Source organism: Manacus vitellinus, unplaced genomic scaffold (genome assembly GCF_001715985.3).
Source record: "Manacus vitellinus isolate BGI_N305 unplaced genomic scaffold, ASM171598v3 scaffold_8_pilon, whole genome shotgun sequence".
NCBI classification, from domain to species: Eukaryota; Metazoa; Chordata; class Aves; order Passeriformes; family Pipridae; genus Manacus; species Manacus vitellinus.
In genome coordinates this window covers 10,068,963-10,094,793 of record NW_021940864.1, presented here as the reverse complement: position 1 = coordinate 10,094,793, position 25,831 = coordinate 10,068,963, and the positions used below count along the sequence as shown (strand labels likewise).

Below are 25,831 nucleotides of genomic sequence, written 5' to 3'. Positions count from 1 at the left end.
GGGTAGTGAATTTTGTGAGATTTGGCCCTTTTTCAGTGAAGTTTGGCTCTTTGTGCAGCCCTTTTTGCTGTTTAATTTTTCTCCCATTCGTACCACTGAGGACAGTGAGATGAATCACTCATTCATCTCATGAGACGATCAATAATAACCGATGAGCTACTAAAAAAAACTGGGAGAGAAGAGAGGAGTTTTGCATGAAGTTTTGAGAAGCTGTATAATACGATAGAATAATATACAATAATAATTGTTATTAAGTAATTATTAAATATTATAATTATTGTTATTATTATAATTATATAATAATAGAGAAAAAATCAATGCTGAAAGGTCAGTCCCTGGATACTGTTTGGCTTATTGCAGAACTGCAGAATCGCAGAATCAATTAGGTTGGAAAAGGCCTCTGAGATCATCAGAGCCCACGCTTTGGCCTACCACCTTGGCTACTAGACCATGGCACTGAGTGCCACATTCAGTCTCTTCTTACGCTTGTGGCTAGGAAAGGGAAAGAAAATGTTTTGAGACATCCAGACAACAACAACAACAAAACACATAAAAACGTAATCACAAAGAATTACAAAAAGGCAGAGCTGAGCTCATACTTTGCCGACTGTGTTCCAAGGGAGCCAACAACCATGGCAGCCAGAGAAAGAGTGCCAAAGAATATTCCGGAAGGAGAGAGATGGAACAACCAGCCATGGCTCTTTGCAGCTATAGAGGTGTAGCTGTGTGTGTGAATACATAGAGGCAGGAAGAAAAATGCTGCCCTGAGAAGGAAGATCTAGCAAGACTGCAAAAGCCTATTGCTACACTTGGAGATTCCAAAGGGATTGTGATCTAGTGTCTGTGCAAAGACTCTTGACTTCACTTCATTAGTAAAACGACAGAAGGTGTTCACATTTTGACAAGGAAAGATTTATGTGTTCACATTTTGACTAGGCAAGATTTATCAACAAGCATAACTGAGGGCAGTAATTCAGGTCAGGCTTCCCCTGAGCTCGGCAGCATCCCCGTGAGCCCACATCTGAGCACCACACTGCTCTACTCTGTGTGTGCCACCCCCTCACATTTACTTAACCTGTTTTGCGTGCCAGATGTGGCTTGGGCATCACAGGCACTGCTCTATTGACCTGTGACCCCAAACGCTGTTGTCTGTGAGATCATGCTTGTGTCAAAATCCAGGTCTGCTGTGGAGCATAGCGGTAGGGACCCACAGGGAATGCTTTAATGACTGTCGTAAAGAGAGTCAGCAATTAGATTGCTATAACATTCTCTTCCCCTGCCTGGCTTCCCGTATGCCCTGATGTCACTTACTAAGAAGTAAATAATCAGGAAGCTAACCGGCAATTATACGGAAACGGAACATGCCCTTGTCCTCTCCTCCTCACTCCCACACAAGGCCATTAGTTGGCAAGGAAGAATTACTCAAATTTAGGATATATGGGTCAAAGAAACTGGTACAGCTCAAACCTTTTTTACTGCCTGTTAATGAGGTGGATTATCATTTTACAGGGATTGGTGTTAATCCAATGGAATTTAGATAGGAAGGCAGGGAGGACAAGGAGTTTAATATCTCTCGTTGGCTCTACCTCAGGAATTACTGAAGCTGTCAGTTGGTTGCTCCTGTGATGTCGTCATAGTTTTCTTGATTAAAAGTACTCAGTCCCCTCCTGAGGGAAATAAACAGGATATTGATATCAGTACCACCCTGATAAATAAAAATTCGCCATCACTGAACATAAACTGTGTCAAGAGCTTTGCCTGACTTGAGGAGGGGAGTTAGAGCTTTTTGGGTATCTTTCTTGGTATGTAAACAATGTCCAGATCAATTTGTGACCCTTTTAACATTTCTTCACTACGAGACCTCCTAATCTGCTCAAGGATACCCATACCACTGATCCGTGTGCTGCAGTCTTCCCCTTACAGGATGGCATGCTCTTGATCCTTATCCGTGTCCAGGAATAGCTTTTCTTCCCACTATACCAGGCTGAATGCTGAATTCCTTTTGGGGCCAAGAGCCACAAGACATGGACCATATTCCTTAGGAGAATGGGAGGGGATGGTTTCTTCTCAGGCGGGGAGTAACAGTGTTCCTCAGGCCTTCCACTGCTCCCCGAGGAATAGGGCTGCGCATGTAGTTTCACCCATCAGCCACCATTGTCTCCAGGACCTTCAAAGACAGGGGCTTTAACATATAATTCCCCTGTGGCAGCCCAGTCCCGCTGCTGGACATGACCGGCACAGACCGGCAGCTGGATCACACAGGAGTTCACATCGCTATGACTTCCCCACACATCGCTACGACTCCTTCTCATAACCCAGTGTGCTGCATGCTGCTGTTTCCAGGCCTTTCCATTGTATTACCATACACCAAAAGCCAAGAGAACCAGGGATCGTTCCTAAATTTAGGGCTGCCCATCTGGCAACACTATCAATTTTAAGGTTAATGGGAAAGTGACTGATAATGGTACCTAATGATACCATAAATGGTTTGTTACAGAAGAACATTTTGTTCCTGCTTATGCTTTTGAGGAGAATACTTTGTCTTCAAAGTAGGGAGGACTCAGGGGTTTTTGTTGTGTTTTCTTTTTTAGGCTTCCAGGCATTGTTTGTGACTCACACAATTCTTTCTCAGCTCAGCTTCTGATCCACACATGTGGAAGGACACATCTAAAATCTGTTTACTTATCATAAATGCTCTGTGTTCCGAGGGGAGAAGTAACTCTGGGTCTCTGCCACGCAGCTTCCTACCACCCCAGAACCAGCTGCCAGGGCTCAACAGAAAGCTGCTGCTTGTTGCCTGTTCTGAGAGGAAATGTATTGTACAGAGTGCTGCGGAGCTCTCCTAAGCCAGCTGAGCACTGTAGGAAGAACAGGACTTTGGTTGGGAGTTTTGCTATTACTCAGCATATTTGCTGAGTAAATAAAGTCACTGCTTTTTTCCTTTGAATTTCTGCACAGGTTTGCAAGTGGAGAGATCTCCACCACGGAGATCTTCACCACAGAGATCTTCATCACTCCATGCCTTTCCACTTGGAAAAGGTGAAACCCTGCATATAAACCGCTGATGCAGTCCCGTATTACAGAGCACACTGCCTCCTTTTAACACCTAACTTTTCCCCTTTCTGTGCAGTCATCAGACCTGTCTGCTTTTAATGAGGGCTTGTGGGACTCTGGCAAACATGACTCCATCTGTCTGTTCCACTTCAAGGCTGTCAGTGTTCATTTTAGGCTGCGTTTCTTGCAGCCAATGTCTCTCTCTGGTAGATGTCCTTTCAAGGTTTCTTCAAATTAGGTCCACTCAGCAACACCAAAGCCAACAGAAGCATTCACTGTCCAGTTACCTACATAAACAAGTTTGTTCCTTGTGATGAAAAATAAAACAAATGAAAAGTGAATATTACTGTTCACATTGCTCTGCGTGGAATTTACTGTTATGTCCTGATTCAGGAAAGCAGTTTTATCAAGGAAAGGACTTAGATATGTGTTTGCAGTTAATTTAAAGGACTTCTTTGAACAGAGGTGAGTTAAGCATGAGCTTATATGCTTTTGTTTGCGACCTGTGAAGAAAGACTACAGCTATAATTGGCATTAAAATAGGAAATGAAGGACACCTTGCTCTATAAGGAGATTTCTTCTTCTACATGGTTACAACGTCTGTGAAATATGGGCTCTTTGGAATGAGTAGAACTCCAGACAAGTTGAGGGGGTCAGTAGATCATCCACTACACCTCTTCTGAACCTTGCAAAGCAGATTAAAAAACCCACTTTTTTCCCTTCCAAGATATTTTTGCCCTAATAAAGAAACAACTGGTTTTTAAAATATGCCTTTCTTATGTCCAGTTTTGGTCTTTCTACTTCAGTTATTTTGCTTTCTTACTCTCAAGCCATTCATTTGATCCAATGGCATTCGAAGACCTGTTAACTGCTTCATGACTTCTGGCACAATTAACTGCACAACCAATCTATAACTCTTTCTAATAAACAGTTGTTTTTTTCTGGTGGACTTAAGACCATGTCCTGTCTGCTTTGATTACCAATTTGTCTGCTTATGAGACAATTAGTATTTTCTTAAAATCCACAACTAGACAGGCAAAACAGTTGCTCTAATCAGCTGTGAAGTTAATACTAATAAGGTATTCGTTAGGGCTAATACCTTATTCAGCCAATGCTCAAGGCTCAAGTGGATCCTACTAGAAAAATCACCACCATATTAATCATTAAAGGAAAAAAGTCAGGGAAACTTGTGGTGTTACTCACTTTTGCACATAGTGTGGCTCTCTGCTGGAAAGACAGTAACAGTGATTCAACAGGGACAGGAAAATTCTGTTAATATGGAATTCTAGAATGAAAAATATTCTTTTCAGCCAATTGGTTGGTAACATTTTTAATTGTTACTGAAATAAATTATCTTTCATATGGCATTTTAATAAATCATATTCTTAACTCTGCTTTTTATTACCTTTAGAAAGAACACGAGATTGCTCCCTGTAATCCAAGCCAGTTCTCTTGGAGCTGTGGCAATGAGTGTCAATGAATTAATGGGTAATTGCCAAGGACAGGCACTGAGAGATATGTGCTAATCACTGTAGCACCTGTTCCACCTATCTTCAGTATCAGGCCCTGTCAGAAAACATACGATACCTTCTGTCATCTGAGTTGGTTATCGGGGCAGGGATTTTCACTGTCACTCTAGGAAAAAGGATTTCATTAGTGTAGGATCTCTACAAGTCTTTCGTTGGAAAAAGATCACTCAGATCCTTCGAGGTAAGTACCTACAAGAACATGTAATACTGTAGGAAGTCATAAACGTGCATGTTGTGGCATTGGAAAAGTCAGTTCAAAACTAGTTCAACAAGTGCAGCTTTGAATTGTGCGAGGGTGCAGAGCACCTCCGTGTAATGCTGCCAAAGAAGAAGTGCCCTATGGTGGCACATTTTGCCCTGACAAATGGGGCTATGCTGGTACACCTCTGTGTCTCCCGAGAACTCAGTGACATCAAGGGAACATTGTGCAAAGAGCCGACTTTGGTGCCAGGGACTGAACTAGGCAATGTTAGAACATGGTACGAGAGCAGCGTTGGCCCAGAAGAGGAAGATCCCCGGGCGAACTGGAATGGAAGCTGTCACGCTGGCTGTGTATATACAGAGTTTACAGGGTGGTTCCTGGCACAGCCACGAGCACAGGATATGGCACATCCTATAATTTCTGCTCTGCAAGACAGGCCTGCCTGCAGCAAAGGGCCTGGTGGCACAGGACGTGTAGGGCATGCTCAGGCACAGGGGCCCCTGTGCAACACACTTTGATGGGCTCCCACTCTGACCTGGCACCAACAGGTCTGATCTGGAGGGCAGCCTCAGGCTCACCCTCCATCAGCAATCCAGGTACTCCTGGTGTTTCCAGCCAACTCGCCTACCCACACATTGCTGCTGCTCTTGCTGCCACAACACACATCAGGCAAGAGCTGCACCCTTCTGTCTTGACACAAAGTCTTTTTTATGTAAAGTCGTTCAAGTGGCTGAGCAATAGCATATTCATCATTTTACTATTTGTGTATTAGATATTAATTACATCAGCTTGACATGGATGAATTTCACTTTATTTCACAATAAATGCTGATGCTTTTATTTGGAATGTGCTGCGATCCCGACTCTGAGACCTGCTGGACACCGCTCCTTTTTGCGGACACCAAATGTGACCTTCATATAAGGACAGAGACATGAAGGCCTCTTTGAAGGATCAATTGTATTTGATGTTTGTCAAATCATATCCCAAGGCAGTAAGCATAGACATGTTAACTTCATGTTCTGTGACTAAATCTATTCATTTTCAGAACTGCCTTCCACAGAGGCCATTTTGTGGTCAACTTGAGCTGGTCCAAATAAAAGCTGGTGCCAAAAAGGGCCACCACAATTCCTTTTCAGAATTACATTCCTGCTCCCAGTCAGGCCTCAGATCTAGAAATTAGGGCATGTGAGGGGCATCAGCTTTACCTGACAGCATAACCAAAACCGAATTCTTTTTCTTCGTCATTACTTTTCAGCCAGTTCAGCAAGTTAATCCTATTTACCTAGCACTGCAGGATTACTAGAGCTGACACACAGAACCATGTGGTTGGGGCAGGGAAAAGTGTGTGACCGTATACTGGCAACAGCTTATGCTGATCCTGAAACCACAGCCTCAACTGGACAATAATGGAGGGATTCATGCTTGGGAATTGGCAGCTGACACACAAACATCTTCAGATCACGAGTCTCCCTTCAGAGTCAGCAGAGATCTAATCACACTTGTCAGTGGAGTCTGCAATGTGGTTTATCTCCTCCTACAGTGCTGTGTACTTGATTAGATGAATCCCATCCTTAGAGTGCGCATTTCTGTCGTGGATTATAAAGAAAGTCTGGTGTGAATTGCTTGGAGATTAGGTCAATGGCTAATGAGATGACTCCTGCCACAAGTGTTAGTTCTGCCCATTTTAAAACAAGGATTTTTCTTATTCATACATTAAAGCATGAACTAAGTGAGCTCTTTAATGTCACAAACTGAATAATGTCAGAAGGAAGAGTAGAATCCAGTGGTCTGTCCTGCTAATATTAACACTTATAGCAACATATTACAAATGTGATGTTCAAAGCTGTGTCTCCAAGCTAAAATTCATAGGCATAGAGGAAGTGTTTTCATTTAATCAGTCCCGGGCAGTCAACAGTTCCCTCAGAAGCAAACACAAGAGGTGGCTGCTTTTGGAAAGCAGGTCATTTGTGTAGGTGATTAAGCATGGAGGAGCCTCACTTGGGGCATGAGTTTTCAAAACACTTTCATTTAAATCTTACAAGCTGATCCTATACAGTTCATTATGAATGGCTATTTGCATAGCAAAATAGCAACTGTGAACACTGCTTCTTGCAAGCTTTATTTGTGTAGACCTGCTTTATATCTAGCCGGATATTTTAATCTTAACGTTCACATCAGCATGGATGGATTAAATGATGTGCTACATACAGCAGCTGCAGAGCCAATGGAGGGAACCCATTTCTATCACTGCTAAGATGACAAAGCAATGATCAAACACAGCAGTTACCGTGGCTGTCCCAGGAAGGACTTGTCAGTCAAGTTTCCAAGTAATCTGTTTGTGAAATACGTGCTCCGTCTCCCTTACTGACTAACAATGTATATTATCTGTTTAGTTAACTGTGGGGATAAAGGTCTTTTTTCCTGTCATTTGTCAAGCTCTTGTGCAAAAAGCTGCAGTTAAACTGTGTATAACCTTAGGATCCTGAACAGTGCCAACTAAAGTTCTAGGAATATGCTTATTCAGTTTTTTATTAGCCACATATAGTAGGCATACTTTGTGCCTTTGCCAATTAGATAAAGCAGAGCCTATCTCTTTCTTGGAAATTTCCTTGTAGAAAGATATTCTCCTTGTAAAAAGGGGAATATATAAATAAGCAAAATACGTGCCTATTTGATGAGCAGCTTCACGGCACACCAGTGTTGTTAATGCACAGGTACATGCATTTTACACCACTGTAGTGATATAAAGTCACCATAAACGCTATCAAAATACATGAAGACACTACTGTTAAAAGTCAATGAATTAGTAGATCTTTTTCAAACTGGTCTTCAGAGCTTCTGTGTTGTTAGTAGTTATATCAAACACCTTTGTACCTAATCCTAAGTGGGAAAAATGTTTCCCATATGATGTTTCAGACTCAGAGAGACTTAATTGCAGCATATAAGCACACAGAAAGGCAGCCAATAGTGTCTGTGTGTTCATGTTTCCCCAAGGAGTTGTAACAGACTGGGCTGACACAGTCCTCCATGGAAGGCAGCCATATCAGTAGATTGTTCTTCAGGACACTCTGCGTGAGTGAACAAGGATTTGGATGTGCACATGTGTGGCCCCTCCTGAAATCTTCTGTATGGCAACATGCAGGCAGCATGTAGGCTGGGAAGTGTTATGGGGGGAGAGAAGGAGCTGCTTGATCTCTGTCATTATAATTTACCATAGCCATATGTGATGGGTTCCTGGCATTGACTCTGTCCTGCTCTAGCAGTCAGGGCAACAGGGGCAGTCTGGCAATGCTACATGGCCCAGCACTTCCTACCAGGGTGTGTAGCATGAGTGAGCCTTCTCTCTACTGACTCATCCCCACATTCCATAGCATCCTCCTGACCTCCTTAGTCCTCCTGGCCTCCTTAGTCCTCCTGGCCTCCTTAGTCTCTCTCTGACCTGCTTTAACTGTGTCAAACAGCCTGTTTGTGCTGTTTGGGATGGTGACACAGGTCCCAGCACGTGGACATCACTCTCTGGCAGCCAAAGCCCGGTACTCAGCCTGCCTGTGGGAGGGAGAACCAGTTACAGCAGCTCAGTGCTGTACCCTCTGACTGACATGCCTCAGTGTAACCCCAAACTTGGAGATGGCTCTGTTTCATGTTTCTTTGTTATCTGCTCCACCCAGCAAGGGAACCCTCTGGGTCAGTGGGATAGCATGGGTGCTTGGAGATCCTCCTGCTTGCAGCATGGCAACCAGCTCCTTATATTCACTCCTGCACAGGTGTTTATCTGGGAGAGATGGAGCCTTTTGAGGGGAATGATAATCTCCAGCTCTTCCTTTCAAGACTGCCTGCACAGCCTTTGGGTGTGCCTGAGTGCCATGATCTACAGAGTCTGCACTCAGCTTGCTGAAGTCACCGAGGTGGCAAAACAGCTAATAATTAAACCTGCTTTTTCAGTTTTACTGCTGGAGAAATGCTTCTGTGGCAAGGCACTGAGAAGAGTACAATACTCCTTTCACATCAAAAGAATATGCAGATACCCAAAGTAAATACTGCCCTGCATTGAGCACACTAATTTCTGTGCTGCTATCTACTTACCCTGATGGTTTCAGTGAACTGAGTTCTTCAGCCCTCTAAACAGTTCCCAGCACAGCAGTCAAACAAACAATGTAATATTCTGGGTTTTATTTGTTCCAGATTAAAAAAAAAAAAGGGTGACTGAAAAATACAAAGGAAATGGAGCAGAGAGTCAAGATGGAACAAAGACAGCGAGAGGGAGGGAAAAATCAAAAGCAAGTAATAGGCAGTGTTAGATTTAGTAATTTCTTCTAATTCCAAAGTTCTTGCTTTCTTCTGCCAGCCTCACTTGATTGTTGGGCAGTGAGGGTGGTTTCTACAGGTTTCTCTTTAGTTAAAATTATTTGTTTATAAGACATATTATTTGTAATAAACACAAGGGTATCACTTTGTAAAAACATTCTTCTTCAGGAAGTAATAAAACACTTGCTCAGTTTAAAGTCTGTCCTCAAGTGTTTTTGCTGGATGGGTGTTACACTCATGTGGTTTTATTCCACTGAATCATCCCTGGGGAGAGTAGAAATGAGGAATGGTGGGGAAAGAGATTTGGAAACAAATAAACACTCTAAATCAAAAAGACAGGACTTTGTACACAACCCAGGCCACAATAGCATCAATGGCTCCCACAAGAGCTTTTACAATCCAAGGACAAAACCTAATAATCTTGCCCTAGCTTTGCATACTGTAGCAACTTTCCTTAGTAGTTTGCAAACCTCAGTGTGTCAGTGTCTGACGTATGGCAGATGTCTCCCAGAGCTGCAGAGCACCAACACTGTCATTCTTCTGATGTCACTCATGCCTGAAACTTAGAGGACTTATCAGTGGGCGAGTGGAGGAAATGCATTTATCAGCAGCTTTCAGTAGGATAGTTCTTAGCAGGTTATATATTTTGTGAATAAGGACAGGTTTCTTTGGGAATCCCCTGTCCTCCACAAATGCTCTAAGGGAGATGAAAGAACATTTACAGAAAATCTCAAGGACAGGTCCTCAAATTATTGCTCAAAGGTTGTTAATTAGGAGCTGCAGTATTGATATAACTTTAAGCCCTGACTCAGAGATTCTCACATCAAAAACTCCTGTCTAAATTGTGAACTGACTTTTTGAAACCTAGCCAGCAGCAATGGAAAGGTTTCAGATTGTGGGGAAGCCGACTCATTCCTCAGTATCTCAGCCCTGCAGTCCGGCTATTCCCTGTCTGCTGGTGTCTTCTGGCAAGAGCAGCCCCAGTCACTCAGGTCCACGTACTGGAAATGTTTCAAAAGTAGATAAATAAAACATTAATTAGGATCAATATAAGAGAAAATCCAGAAGTAATACACTGCAAAGAGTTGACCCTAGTAAACAGCTGAAGGGGTCAATGGACTTTTTATTATGATACTAAGCCCAAATTTTGAAAAAAAAGGTTTCTCCATAAATCACAGAGGAAGATGTAATTGTGAAATGGGTACTAAATTATAATTTCCAATTACAACACACGCCTTGCAAAGGCAATTACATGAAAATCCTTTGCTTCCAATGATCTCAAATTAGGGTTAGTATTTCTACCATCCCATAAAAATTACAGTGAAACCCTAAGTACCTGTAAATAAACTACTGTTCTTTTAACAACCGCTCCCCCTCCTGTACCAAAAGACAATTAGCTTAGACAAAATAAAAAAAAAAAAAAGGAAAGTATATCAAATATTATCCTTTGCTTCCTCCTCAGGAATCTACATAAAATTACTTAAAATTATCCTTCCTCTGTTTTTCAAAGAAGTAACCACTTCCTAAAACAGATAAGCAAGAGTGACACTAATCTGACCAACCTACGTGAGAAAGCAGAGCACTGAGTGCATGTAGAGACAAGTTCCCCCTGTTAATTCAGAGTGAACTTCTTCTCATCAAGTACTGGGCTTAATTTCAGTAATAAAAATAAAAGGGTATGTGTTGCCATGGAGATATTTCCAGTTTCACCAAGTGGCCTGCATTGGTGTGATGTGAAGGACCCAACAGGTGTGCAAAGACAAAATATAAGCATGGGTTTGTTCCTACTAACTACATGCTTAAAACCAACAAAAACCTCACTGCCAGGTAACACAAATCCTAAATATGAGTTTCCTTAGATTAACTCCCAGGTTAAGAAATGTCTAGTGCATGCATTTATTTCATGCATTATTATATTATATATTTATATTATATATATATTATCTATTAGACATTATATTTTATATACTTATATATATTATTATATATTATATTAATGCTTATTTCATGCATTTATTGTTATTATTATTATTTTATTATTATCATTATTATTATTAATTTGCCAAGGACAGGAAGGGACCTCACTGGCAGTTGCAGGTCTTAAATGTGTTGCATGTGGTCAGGGACATGCGGTGCTGAGGCTGGGTATGTGTCCTATTTCTCAGCATTGCTGAGGCTGAAACAGGACAGGATGATTTACAGCATGGTAAGGAGTTCTCCTGGCATTAAAGAAGTGAGCAGCTACTATTCTTCCAGGCTGAGCCTGTAAATGGGGGAAGAGGCTAACTGTTTTGTGTTTGGTTACTAAAAAGGAGAATAGAAGACAATTCTGTGTTTGCATATACTGAAAGCTGTCCTTACCATTGCAAAGGTTTGATTTTATTCAGTGCTTTCCTTGTTGATGCTTCTGATTTTCTGCAAGAGAACAATTGGTGATTCTACCGTAGGATCATTCAAAAATATTCATTCACAGCCTGATATTGTGGGATACTGGACTAGGACTGAAGTTGACCGTGTCTTTGGTAGTACACATTTGTATAATAATAACAATAATAAATCCATGCAAAACATACACAGTTTTTCTCCAACTTTGTACCAATTGTTTGTATACAGTATATCCTAACATGTTCACTAATAACTCTAAATTTAGGAGGAATTAAAGAGCATTAAGAGTTAAATAGCATTTCATAGTTGTTGAAAGGAACTTCGTCTGGGGCCAGCTCTTCTTCCTGCTGTGGGTGTCTCGAGGGGGATACCTGGCTTTGTGGCATGGGGGGAATAACAGTGTTGGGAGATTGGAGGTGCACACGAGCATTCTGCTTTTGCAGCTATGGAGGAGGTTGATCTCCCATGGTTAGCTGGAAGAGGTGGCACATGTCCCTCTATCCTGCTCTCCTCCGAAATGGAGAATCGAATGGGAGATTGGACATAACTCTGAGCACTGCAAACCCTGCAGTGTCATAACTGGGCACTGCAAACCCTGCTGGAGGGTGGACTGGAGCCTTCTCCCACTGACTGGTGGTTTCTTGTTTCTCTCCCCAGAGTGCCAGCACCTCATCAGATGATATTTGTCCATGCATCCCCTGGACAGGCCATCACTGGAAGACATTTTCAAGCATTCTTGGTTGGAGGATGTTCACCTGCCCCAGAAGACAGCAGAGATCCATTCCCCTGCACAGTAGGATCCAGGAGCCCAGCAAGTAACAGCTCCACACATCTCATGGTATTAAGAAGCAAAGAAAACCAGACTGTTTCCCTGCTACTCAGTAGCACTGAGTAGGGATCACAGCTGATGAGATGCTTCCACCTGTCCTGGAGGAAGTGTCAGAGGAAGTGGCTAGGTGCTTCCATCATATTTGAGAAGTCGTGGCAGTCCAGTGAAGTTCCCACAGACTGGAAAAGGGGAAGCATCCCCCTCGCAGCGCAATGGCATCATGGTCACCCTGCAGCTCAGGGCACAACTGTGACATCCTGCAGAGTGACATCAAGCTGGAGAACATCATCCTCAGCTGGCCACCGGCAGGGCAAAGCTGTTTGACTTTGGTTGCAGCACTTTCTTCAAGGACACACTCTACATCCAGATGAAATCAAGATGAGTCCATACGCAGTGTGGGGATGCTCCCAGTCCTGGGCATCAAAGGGCCCAGCCTGGCCAGAGAGCAGAGGTTCCCCTCTTTGCTAGGGAGGGATGGAATTAATTTTTCAGCAGGCTGCCAAATTGCTTTTTGGAAGGGGAGGGTGTGGATGTTGTGGAATGGGAGCCAGCTCCCACCTTGCTGACAGTGTCCACCACCCACCCTGGCCCGGACTGGGACTGGGGGAGGCAGCCTGACAAAAACATCCACCCGTGGAAGTGGCAGAGGGAGGAGTCCTGAACCCACGTGCAGGCCAGTTTGCTTTGCAGGTGAGGAAGGGCTTGGGCTGGGCTGGGGGAGGGAAAGGTGGGGTTTTTCCCCACCTGTGGGTGGGGTTATTCCTTGCATGTAGTGGACAGCTTTTCCCTGGGCCTTGATACAGTGATAATATTTTACCTTTTTTTATTTTTTCCAGTTTTTGTTATTAATGTACTTTCATGCATTTATATTTATTTTTTTAAAGGAAGATTCTACCTGCACAGATGGATGCAGCCAAAACCAGGCCTTGAATCAGACCCCAGAGAGATGAACCTTGGAGATTACGAATCTTACTTCAGGAGTAGAGTTTGAGAGTTGTATCTTTCAGGAGTTTATAATTTACTCTAGCAAACCACAAAATGCTAAACATGGGCTGTGAACTTAAAATGAAATAGCAGGAGGCCTGAGAGTACAGGGATCAATAAACCATAGGCCTTGGACCACAGCAATACCCTGTAAGTTGTAAACTCCTGGCAATCTACAGCAAACACTGAAGGCTGAACCATCAACCCTAAGCAACCATCAGCCTAAAGCTGGGTGAAAAGCTGGAAATGCTGTTTTACAACTTTTCTGGGGGGTAAAGAATATGACAGAGAATAGGAGGTTCTGTCTGCAAGATGGCATTTCTGAGAAGTCTTATCCACTATTACACTTATACTCTGTTAACACCTCTGTGTGGGGAGAAGTGGGGGTACTGGACCTCCAGAACAGCATCAGCTCCACTGATGGCATCGTGGTCCTCCCACATATTTTCCACATCCCTTTCTTGGACTGGGAAATGAGCAACAGCCAAACATCCACCATGTCTGGAGAAACTCAGATGAGCACCGTGGAGAAAACTCACCTGGGGTGTGGAGGCTGCACTTGCCACTGGGACCCAAAGAGACAGAGAGTTGGAGCTGGCGTCTCCCATTTTTACTGAGCTTGATGGTCCTCTATATTTGTGTCTGATTTTCTCTGAGCATTTCGTCTTCCCAGCACTTTTACACTGTTCAAGCACTATAGTCACATGGAACGGACTGTCGAACTGGCTGCAGAGAGGACACTTGACCAGGCTAATCATTAAGTAAATTACTTTAGTAAGTCACCACTATTTTCCCAGTATATTCCATTCCCTACTAAAATGCAAACCCATCTGAAGTAGGAAACTGAAGTGGTTATACCACTGTCACCAAAACTCTGCCCAAATGCAGACCTGTAGAGCATCACAGTCCTGTCTCTGAGCACCCTGCTGTGCCAAGCCTGTCACACGTGGGAACCTAAGGCCTGGGACAGGATCTTGATTAAGGTCACACGTGAAGGCTGAAAATCAGGAAACTGGTCCAGAATTTTCAAAGATGATGCAACTTCCCCTCTAGACTACCCTTGAGCTAAACGATGTTCTTATGCATATAAACCTTCTGTAATTTCAGAGGTGCTCACAACTAATCATATTATTAAAATTCCTGACATCTGTATTAAACATTAATTTATCTCACAACATTCCACATAATAATGGTGTACACCATAATAATGGTGTACATCCTTATTATCATCCTGTAAGGCTTAAGCTGTACCATATCCATATGTACAAACTTACTTTCTCTTTTAAGAGCTAAGTATATCCATCTCATGATGGCAGTGTTTTGCAAGCACTCTATAGGCAGTCACTTTTCGCATAAATATTCTATTTATGAATGTTCTGTTTCCTGAATATTTTTGCAAACTGCATCCCGAATGCAATTCCAATGCTACACACATTCTATTCCAAAAACAACTTTGTTCTTTCAAGATTTTTGCTTTGGAATCCTAAAACTGACATTTTTCCACAAGGGCAAAGACCATCTCCAGGATGCCTTCCCGTATGCTTGACACATAGTGGTATGAAGTTCTTATTTCAAAACCCTCAAGAAACACTGCATTTCTCATATTAGAGTGATAATACTTCAAGAAGACATTGTAAGTAATGCAGTTAAATAGCTTAATGCTACAGCTGTAACTTAAGCTGTTCTCAGTTATTACTGCCATTGTGATTGATACAGTTTGCGCTCTCTGTAGCATTTTGTATTCCTAATAATGTAGTTAACTGGGACTTTGATTCAAGTATTTTTATGAAACATGTATAAAAGTTGCAAACTGGCAATTTGGAGATAATTACAATTAATTGCACCAGCAAGTACTAAAGCATCCGGATCTTGCAGCAACATGCATAGAACAAAACAGGTAAAAATATATTTTAATCAGATGTTAAATGTTGGACCAACGTATAATAAAAAAGTCTCAGCAAAGACAAGGCAACAGTGCCATCTTGAGGTCACCAGAGAATTAAAGGAAGAGGAAAGCTGCAAGCATTGCTCTGCTTTTAAATGCAGAAATTACTTGTTCAATCTCTGTGTTCCAAGAGGAAAGAAAAATACTCTCAAGCCATTTTCTTACCTCGATCTTGTTAAAAGCAATGCATTTGCAGACACCAGACCTTTCACGAGTTGATTAGAGAGAAGGAGCACCTCTCCTATAAGGAAAGGCTAAGAGAACTGGGATTGTTCAGCCTTGAAAAGAGAAGGCTTCAGGGTGACCTAATTGTGGCCTTCCAGTACCTGAACGGAAACTACAAGAAAGATGGAGAGGGACTTTTTACAAGAGCATGTAGTGATAGGACAAGGGGGAATGGCTGCAAACTGAAAGAGAATAGGTTTAGATTAGTTATTAGGAAAAAAATTCTTTGCTGTGAGGGTGGTGAGCACTGGAACAGGTTGCCCAGAGGGGCTGTGGATGTTCTCTGGATGGTCCCCGGCCGTGTGCAAGGCCCAGTTGAACAAAGCTCTGAGCAACCTGGTCTAGTGAAGGGTGTCCCTATCCATCGCAGGGAAGTTGGAATTAGGTGATCTTTAAGGTCCCTTCCAACCCAGGCCATTCTATGATTCTATGGATATGACCTTTCAGGACTTATTAATTTATTTTCTTGGCTGCTTGGTTTCCTCCTTTCACTAGTTGATACCTGCAATTTTACAGATAACAAAGTATGCAACATTCTTGCATCATACATATTTTTTCAGATTGGACTCACACCACCTACCCTTTAATGTTTTATGAGTTATACCCTCATAAAGGTCATGCACATGAAGGCTGGTAGAAATGCATTGCAGGTCTTCTGATTGAGGCACAGAACAGAAAAATCTGAGTGTACAAACAGGGTGAGAAAGCAGGGATTCATCCTCCACACATATGGGAGAAGCTTCAGCAATATGAAAAAATGCAGAAGGAAACCTGCACTGATCCACATGGCACAGCTACTCTGGCTGTGCATATATATACCTGCCAGACATGTCCACCACACCTACTGCTGGGGAGTGGCCACCAGAAGGGTGGCAATTTTAGACTAGCAAATAAAATGGTCCTGTTCTAATTCTTTTAAGAAAAGGTTGTGACGAAAATAGTAACCTCTGTGCAAGCAAATGTGGTAAGTTCTGCTGGGTGGTTAAGAATCAGCTAGTGCAGAACTATTGTTTGGTGACACAAGTACTTGTCCATCAGCAAATCATAGAACGGTTTGGGTTGGAAGGGACCTTTAAGATCATCTAGTATGTCAAATCAAATTGATGTTTCAAACAAGATTCTCTCTTATGAAGTAAAAACCATCTTGAATACCTCTTTAGATAACATCCATAGCCCAATAAAGAAAAAAAATGTTTTGAAAACAAACTGTTTCTAAGAATGTATGTTTTGTGGCATTTCAATAGGGAGAGAAAAAAAATCTTTATATAAAACATATGCTGGACATTACAGTTTCAAGGGATATTTTTAAATTCATGAGTCTGAGTTAGTTCATGAAACTTAAACCACCTTAAGTGAGCAACTGCTACTCTGGCAGAGAATTGTTAAGGGTAAAATGGAGATACCTCATAAGCTTCGAGAAAATAAGGATTTACTATTCAAAGCACAACAGCTCCTCTGCAAAACACAGATGCTAATATCCAGGATGGTGTCCCATCCTGGACAGCAGTCTTAGGGAATCAGTTTTTAATACGGTTTCAAGGCAAAGCAAAGGTGTTATTTCAAATGCCATGCCCTGAAGGAACCAATGGACAAGACATTCAACTGCTCAGGCAGAAGGAATATAAACTCATAATTTAAGTTATGCTGACCTATCACACTCCCTAGTCAGAGACATTAAATTTAAAGTAGCCTGCTTTGATAGGTCACTTACTTAGTAGGAAGAGACAGCATAAAATCTTTTTGCTCTTTTTTTGGAAAACATTTACAAGCGCAGAAAAAAGTCACTGTTTTTCCACATGTACAGAATATCAATATTTCCTTTATCAATAACTGTGCATTACATAAAGCATCATTTTAACCTACAGCTTGCAAAACTCTGTACATTTTCCACCTGAAGTTTTTCACATCAGATTTTAAACAAATCATTTATATATATATTCATTCTTTATATTTTCAGAAGAGTAATGTAGGGTAAACAGGAGGACCAAAATACTTTTTCTTTAATAATACAATTAGTATAAAATACCCATTTTCATAATATAACATCTTACGTTTTTATCACAAACCACCTGTCACAAACTAAGAGTTTGTACAAAAACTGTTAAAATCATTTTTCAGTAGGTTCTAGCTTAAAAGAGGGAGGCACAAGGATCTTCCTATACATTTAATCATCTTTTAAAAGACAAACAGATCTGTCACAGTTTCAACGCATGCCCAAGATTTGTCTGCTCTTTAGTTGATAGTTTTTTTCCAGTTCAGACAGTGCTTGAGCTCGTAGATTTGCAGCATACAGACGTTTTTTGAGATCAGAGCTTTTGTCTTTAGAAAACAGATAGTTTTCCATATTATTAGGAGACACAGCTTTCTCTTCGCTTCCATCAAAGGGTACATTCTTCTTGGTTGTAGAAAAGGGAAGCAGGAGTGGGTTATCTAAAGAAATCAAAAAGGAAGTACTGAATTAGTGCACCTTCCAGCATTTATTGAATTTACCCCTGTTGCCCATGTCATCTTCCTACGGCTTTGAGTGATCTAATTAAACTTATTTCAGTTAAGAGCAAAAATTCTATTTTTTGAGGAAAAATTAAAACAAGACTTTTAAATTATTGTGGTAGAAGGATATATGCCATAGTAGGTTTTGGGTGCACATCCCAACACCAAAGGGAATATTAGTTGACACAAGGAGAAAAGACATGATGTTTCTTCTGATGGACAGAAATGAAACAGTAACATAATTCAGTTCCAAAAGAAAATAGAGAAGTAGGCTCTCAGATGCTGAAAAGAAATTGTGCTTCCTTTGTAGCAGAGACAGACCCAACCTGTCCAGTGATCTTTCTATATTACCCACATTGTTCCAACTCTGTCTTTGTACTAAGCCAATGGGGTACAAATTAGGCTCTGACTTGATGAGTAATGAGTTCAGGTGCATTAAAAATTAAGAAGTTACTTTCACTGCAGCCTCTGGAACAAGAATTTTCATAGTGCAACCTATAGCATGCCACAATCAAAAGGCAGATATAATGACCCAAGAGTACAAAGACTACCATATAAAGCTATTATTTTATAACAGCTGAGTTGCCTCTCATAAGAGCCAACTTCACAATACTCAATTTAAGGTGTGATTTTTATTTTTATTTAATCAAAATTCTAACTATTCTAATCTTAACACTGTTGAAGCCCCAATTTTCAATTTATTAGGCTACAGCAAGGATGCAATGAGTACAAAAGAGCAAGAAAGAACTGAAGAAGCCAGTGAATATTTTAGCATTTTATAGTTTCATAGCAGTAAGTCAGATCTGTTTTAACATTAAATCATTTCCTAAAAATTAGAAAATCCCTGTAAAATAGGATAGCGTCTAGGTCCCTGTCTTAAAAAACAGAATTTTTGGTATTCCATTTTACTGTGAAGTAAACCACACAACAGACTTCAAGGAGAAATTAGGGATCTAAGAGATGTGTGAGAGGCAATATAGTTGTGAAAAATATAGTAACATAAGCAACTGAAGATAAGCGAGTGATCTTGGTACCCTACTGGAGAAACACTTCATCCATTCATACAAGAACAGGGAGAATTTCAGAAACAGTATTGCAAGAGCACCATGGAATGAATTGGAGGAGTAGCAAACCAAGTGGTCTACAGATACTGCAAGATTTGATCAGTCTTGTAGTAACTATGTTTGCTTTTCTGCCCTATCTTGAAGTATTAACTGCCCAAAGTAGTTTTATCTATCTTACAAACTCCTGATAAGGTCAAAATATTATGTAAAATGGTGGGAGATGCAGGAGAGAACAGAAGCAAGAGCTGAAGCTCATTTGCCTTCAGTCATCCAGTGTTAGATGCAACATCAAAAAGCCAAAAGCAAGTTTATTCTCAAATTAAATTCTTTAACATATCGAAGTCAGACAGTATGTTGAGAGACAAGTGGAATTCTCAAAGTTGAGAGAAGTGTTAGAAATAGCTCAAGTACCACTCAATTCTAGGGGCATTTTACTTGTGCTCTTTCCTGCTGTGATATGCACTTAGAAAAAAAAAATCCACTTCAGTTTTATTTGTATTGGAGGCAGGGATATGCTTATCTTGCTTTACTGGACCAAACTAAAGGAAGAGAGTGTTGCTTCATGTTAAAGGGTGTTCATCTGTCTTTGTTCTAGAGTACTACTTCTGACCTAGTTGTTCACTATTCCTACCACTACTTCAAAATGCATTTAGAGACTTGAATAATTTTTAATAGTAAAAGATGGGTGCAATGAACAGATGATAGTACCTCTTATGATAGTGAGGACTGAACAATCAATGCCAAAGTCAGTTGTCAAATATTACTGTAAAGCCAACTGGACTAGAAGGAGGTAGGAAGCATTATAGCACATTTTCAAATCTGGGTTTTTTCCTATAATAGCAGTTTGCATTCTTTATAGACTATATGATGCACCAATCACAGCTGGGTCACTTGCAACAAATAATATTTCCCACACTGAAGTTTTTTGAAGTTTAATGAAAGTTGAACTGATTAGACACACACAATTTTATTAAAATTAACTAAATCGAAGGTCTATAAAAAGACATCCACATGTAAAATAAGCACAGCTCTGAGAAAGGTTTGGGTTACAAGAAGGCACTTCCCTTAGCTTGCCACAAGAACCTAATTTCCAAAACAGCAAAAGACTGCAGTGCAAACAGTAGTAACTCAGAGACCTATGATTGAGCATCACTCCTGAAGTCCTTTTGCAAAGCAGAAAATTAAAAGTCTCTTCCCAACCATGCAGCAATAATTGGGCTTTGTGTTGCCCTGATGGGACTATGTACAGGATGTTGAGCATCAGGGACATTCTTCTGGTCATACCAGCCTACATTTATCTGGGCAAGTGCATTCTGGCATATTTGCATACCTGGACCATCTGCGTAAGTTACCGCCCGCTGCTGCTTGTGGAGATTGTAGGTCCTCATCAGGCTTTCAGCTCTGTTTTGGAAAGAGAAATTTAAGCTTTCTGTTGTCAGATTGTAGAGTTTCTAATATAGACAATTACAGGTTAGTAAGATACCTAGCAAGTTTGTCCTCTGCCAGTCTCTCTCGCACACAGAGCTCCCGTTCTCTCTCTGGAAGTAGAAATATGCGATAGTATGTTGTGTTAAAATGTTAGAGTGATTGTGCACGATGGGTTTTTCTTGCAGGAAGAGACAGCAGCAATAGCAAGCTGCACACATATTTCTGATTCTATGGCTCTAAACAAAGGTAACTGCTGTGTAGATACACCTTTATCAATGCACCAGTAAAGCACTGGATGAGTACGCGGAAATGCCAGGCATGCTTTTGTTCCCAAACTTTGACATATCTGCAACAATGAAGCCAGAGCAGCTTTCTATTCTGCACATTAACTCATGGCACACATGACACCAGATTTAAATATTTATATGCCAGATACTATAATTCAGCTGTAACTAAACACACTGTTTACAACATCAGCAGATGTCATTCAGGCTCAGGAAAAAAATAAATATAGTTAAAAACTGTATTGCAGAGCCTACTGCCTATGCAAAGACATTTTATGTGGGCAGGAAATCGCAGCACCTGAGGACCAACCATCTATACAGATTCACAGGTAAGCTCCCTGCAGAGTGCAGCTTTTATAAAAGCAGTTTACAGTTTACTCAAAGATGTTTTTCTCCAACATCAGGTTCACCCTTGGTTACATGTTAGTACAGCCAATGCTAACTTACACAGTGGGTGAAAAGCAACCTACGTGGCACAGTGAGGAACAATATATTCAAACCCTATTTTTCTGTATACTTTCCTAATTGCCACTCATGTTTAATAATCTTCACAAACCAGACTGCCATATCTAAACTGCCAATTATATCTTCGTAACTTAAAGAAAAAAACCTAGTACAGAATGAGTAAGCCCCAAGCATTCTTGCTTTGGTCTTTAGACCCAATTCCAGAATTGAATACAGGAGTGTAATATCCTAGTGCATTAAAAGGAGGATTGTGAAAACTGCCTACCTTTCCTTCCCCCAACTGAATCAGAATCCCATTGCCCCCCCTTCCCAAAGTAGAAAATCATACGCTCCAAACGTTGTTCTCTCTCTTTAATGGCTTCTTCTCGCTCCTGTAATTGTTGTTCCTTCCGTTTCAGCTCATTCACTGCAGCATCCGAGTACTGCAGCTTCTCTGGCTCCCACGATCTCCAGCATCTTCTATCAGAATTCTGCTTTTGTTCTTCTGTCACCAAGTCTGCTATCAAGGGGTGCTGCAGAATATCTTCAACGGAAGGTCGGCAATAATCCTAAAGGAAAGACATTACCAATAGATTCCATCTGTAACCAAGAAACATTAAGGCCAGAGATTCCCAAGCAAGATCAGCTGAGGTATTATACAGTGAAGAGGTTGGAAAAAAATGGAGTTAGGAAGGGGTAGCACAACCAGTTGACAAAAGCTAAGGGAGGTGTCTGTTACTAGCCTTCAGATCCAGAGCCACAAGTCTGTCTCTCCCAGCCCAGGCACCCACTCCTTTCAGAGCCTGAATGGGGTGGGTGAGCCTACAGAGACAATTGCCAGTAGATTCTGGAGATACCACTCTGCATCTCTGCCTGTCACTTGATTCCTGAAGGATCCATACCTGCTGGAGACTTGGGACAACAAGCTGTAACAAGCACCCATGCAGTATTCTTCTCAACACCCTCATGCCAGCAGTGGGGAGCAAGCTATACATTAACCATATAAAGCAAAACCCAAAATGAAGACGAAACAACCCCTTCCAACTTCCAAACACACTAGAACCATTTTAACCCTGAAATTATAACACCTCAGTAAGCAGGTTCTTAGGAAATCCTGTATAAGCCAATATTGAGGCAGCCTTTTTGCATCCTGTGAACCTGGCATAAAGCTTGAGTTGCTCCCTTTTTCCCCCCCACATCGACTCAGAGCACAACTCCTCCCTCCTTTTCCTACAAGTGACACTGCCAGTGACAAGGTGATAGCAACCAGTGCTTCAGGTTGGTTTGTTTCATAATTGAGAAGAAAATCTAGTATTTCAGTGTTAGTTCAAATTCCAGGTGCAAACATTAGTGATTGATTCGTACCTTTACATTCAGCATCTGTTTGAGAAGTTCATTCAACTCCTCTGAGTAACGATACGGTATCCTTCTGAACTTCCCTTCCCTTATCTTTTCTGCCAGTTCCTTTTGGTTGTAAGCTGTAAATGGAGGCCTGAAAAAGAAAAATTTTTCTGGATTCTTCCCCTGGTTTCACAGAATGTATTTTCAGAAAAAAAGTATCAGACTAAAAAGCTGCAATCAAGGGTTTGTTTTCACTACCTAATGTCAAGACAAATACAGAAATAAAAAGCTAAGACTAGACCCTGAAACCTTTAAGCTATCAGCTATACAAAATTTAATCATACCTGCATTAACAACTATGTTTCCATATTCATTATCACACTACCATACTTACGAGAGAGCACATAGTTCATACAGAAGACATCCTAGAGACCAAATGTCAGATTTTTCATTGTATGACATGTGGTTCATTTGTTCCTAAGGAAAGAGAACAATCTTAGGTTTATTAAAGAAGACAGTGTTCCACTAATGCAGGATAGTCAGCTGCTATTCAAACCTGAATCAAGTCATTACTTACTGGGGTTACTTCTAAGATTCCATTTTAATTAATCTCCACATTCAATCATATTAGCAGGATTTTAATAAGTTGTGGCAGTACTCCACTGCAGAAGACTCACATGTTGCACCAACCTCTAGTTGATACAACTCTATTTCAGTCAAAATTAATCTTTTCCCCAAGAAATGCACTATATCAGGGCAATAAGTAATTTCTGCTCATTTCGCTAAAAATTAAAATCCTACCATCAAGAGGTAACTTAAGCTCTTTACCTTAGCACTACAAAACATAAAAGCTCTCTAGATTCCCTGTTCCTTTTCAATATACTACAACACCTGTAATATCCCAAGAACAAAACAAAACTGAAGTGAAGAGTAACTTTAATTAGAAGGCAGTTGACTATGTGGGGAAGAAAGCAGATGAAAATAACTGTAAAATAACCTTGTGTTCAGAACATATACAGTCTATGAAAAAAGTCACCTGCATTTCAAACTAGTCAGTCTTCATTAAAACATCCCAAACATTCATGGACTCTGAAATCAACACTGTAGAAAACACACCTTGGAGGGGCAAAAGGGAAGATAAGGTATAGAAGGGAGGTCTTACTGGAGACATATAATATGGAGTTCCAACAAATGTTTTGGCAAAGCTGGTATCATGATGCAATATTCTAGCCAGTCCAAAATCTCCAAGTTTCACATTCTGTTTGCCATCCAGAAAGACATTTGCTGGTTTTATGTCACGGTGCACAGTGACTGCACCGTCACTCCGTCTGTGACACTCCTTCAAGGCCAATGTTAATTGAGTCAATACTCGGAGAACAAAGCTTTCTTCCAAGAAATGCCTGGAAGATGAAAATGTTTTTAACAAACAGATTTTTTGAACGTACATCAGTTCAAGTAGTTGCTGTCAGTCTTAGTTCTGTAACTTTTCTAACACGCCTCTTATAAAACGTCACTGAAACAACCACTATCAGCAACAGGTATCTATGCATTCTATTTTCAAACTCGACTTTTTTTTTTTTAAATTACTGCAACTATGTTGAAAGACATTTATACTTTTGTTGCAAAATCCCTGTAGCATTTCCTTCCTCGCCCAAACAGCCTATCATATACACAGCATTTTCATTACTTTCAACACAAATATCAATTTGATCCTTTTGTGATGGTATCAGTCCCTTGATCACTTAAGATAATAGTACATTGTCAGCTGTTTATAATAAGCAACATCCAATAACAGAGCCAAGAAATGGCTGGTTTTTAATATAACCTTCCTGAAATAAAAACACTGATGTTGCTGGGCAGCTGCGGTACTATTTTAGACTGTTCTCACAAAGTAACAGAGGTGGAGTCGTGTACTTCTTTAACATGAAATGTGAAAACTGATACTACACTTAAGTAGGCTCCTAAGTCTAAAATTAGACCAAGGTGAAGCCTTATCAACTTGATGTCTCCCCAGGCTTTATATGCAAGTACATAAAGTAGCTTTTCACACTGTTCATAATTATTATTCCCTTCCACATATTTTGGTGTTTTAATAAAACACAGGGTCCAGGTAGTTTTACTGACAGGGAAGCCAGAACCCACAGACCAAGCAGTCTGTCTACAAGAGCTAGGATTTGCTCTTTATGTTTACAACCCTCTGTATAGCCAGAAACCCCTCAACAGCTTCTGCCTCACAAGAGACCTCGGCTTTTGGGTTTTTTTTACTATTTCAGCACTGACAGCCAGCCTGATGGTGCATTCAATAGCACAATTCCCAACGCTGCTGTAATTTTGTACAAAACTTTTCACATTTGAGAAGAGTTGTTGGGTCCAAGGGGTTAAACCCGAAACTGCTCAGAAGTTGAGATGCATTCCCCGTCTCTCTGGATTGGCCAAGACACCTCGTGTAAGATATTCCAAGCGTGCCACAAACAGATTTCACGTGCCTTTCTTTTGAGCACTTGGCAATCAAGCTCGCCAGGTCTCCCCCATCGCAGTACTCCATCACGATGTACAGGGTCGTGCTGCTCCTATCGATGATCCGGTCGTAATACCGGACGATGTTCGGGTGCCGCAGCTCTCTCAGCAGGTTCACCTCCGAAACGAGCATCTGCTTCTCTGACTCTGTCATCGAGCCATAGTCCATCTCCTTCCATACCAAGATCTGGGGAGGGAGAAACACCTTACGGAGCGGCTGGGACGCCGGCCAGAGCCTCGAAAGGGGAAGAGAGAGGGGCTTCCAGAGCCGCTCGCTCGCGTATCTCGGAGAGGCGGCAGCGCCGGGCTGGGACCCGCGGCAACGGCACAGCCGCGCTGCCGCCCCTCCTCTTCCTCACCTTGCCGTCGGCCTTGCGCGCACCCCTTGCGGCACTTCCCGTAGGAGCCGGCGCCGATGGTGAGCAGCACCTCGTAGTCGTCGGGGCGGCGGGGCATGGCGAGCACAGACAGGGCGCAAGTTCCGGTCCCGCTGGGCTCCGCTCGGCCCCAGCTCTGCCCTCGGCCGGCCCGCCCCGCCGCCCCGCAGACCCGCCGCACCGCCGCGCGTTCCAACGCACGCCCGCCGCCATTGCCGCGCCGCTGCGCGTGCCCGCCCCCCTTGGCTGCGCCGCCGTAAACGGCGCGCGGCGGCCGGGCGGGTACGCCGTACCGCTGGTGGGCGGGGCCAAGGGCATCGCGAGAGCTGCGCGGAACCGTCGGGGCCCACCCGCGGGGCACCTGCGGCACGCCCCCCTCACACCATTTTACCGCTTTTCCCCCTCTTTTTTCCCCTTTTCCTCCCCTT

At 41.9% G+C, this 25,831-nt stretch overlaps 1 protein-coding gene across 1 annotated transcript; it reads right to left on the bottom strand.

Annotated features, from left to right (window-relative positions):
- Window positions 1–17,607: 17,607 nt before the first annotated feature.
- On the bottom strand, window positions 17,608–25,482 carry NEK2 (NIMA related kinase 2). Its single transcript, XM_018085374.3, is given in 10 exon segments — window positions 17,608–17,888; window positions 20,343–20,413; window positions 20,496–20,550; window positions 21,518–21,737; window positions 22,534–22,660; window positions 22,904–22,986; window positions 23,672–23,909; window positions 24,996–25,213; window positions 25,386–25,409; window positions 25,411–25,482. Coding segments are annotated over 10 exon segments (1,335 nt in total). The 3' UTR covers window positions 17,608–17,661.
- Between the last annotated feature and the right edge of the window lie 349 nt (window positions 25,483–25,831).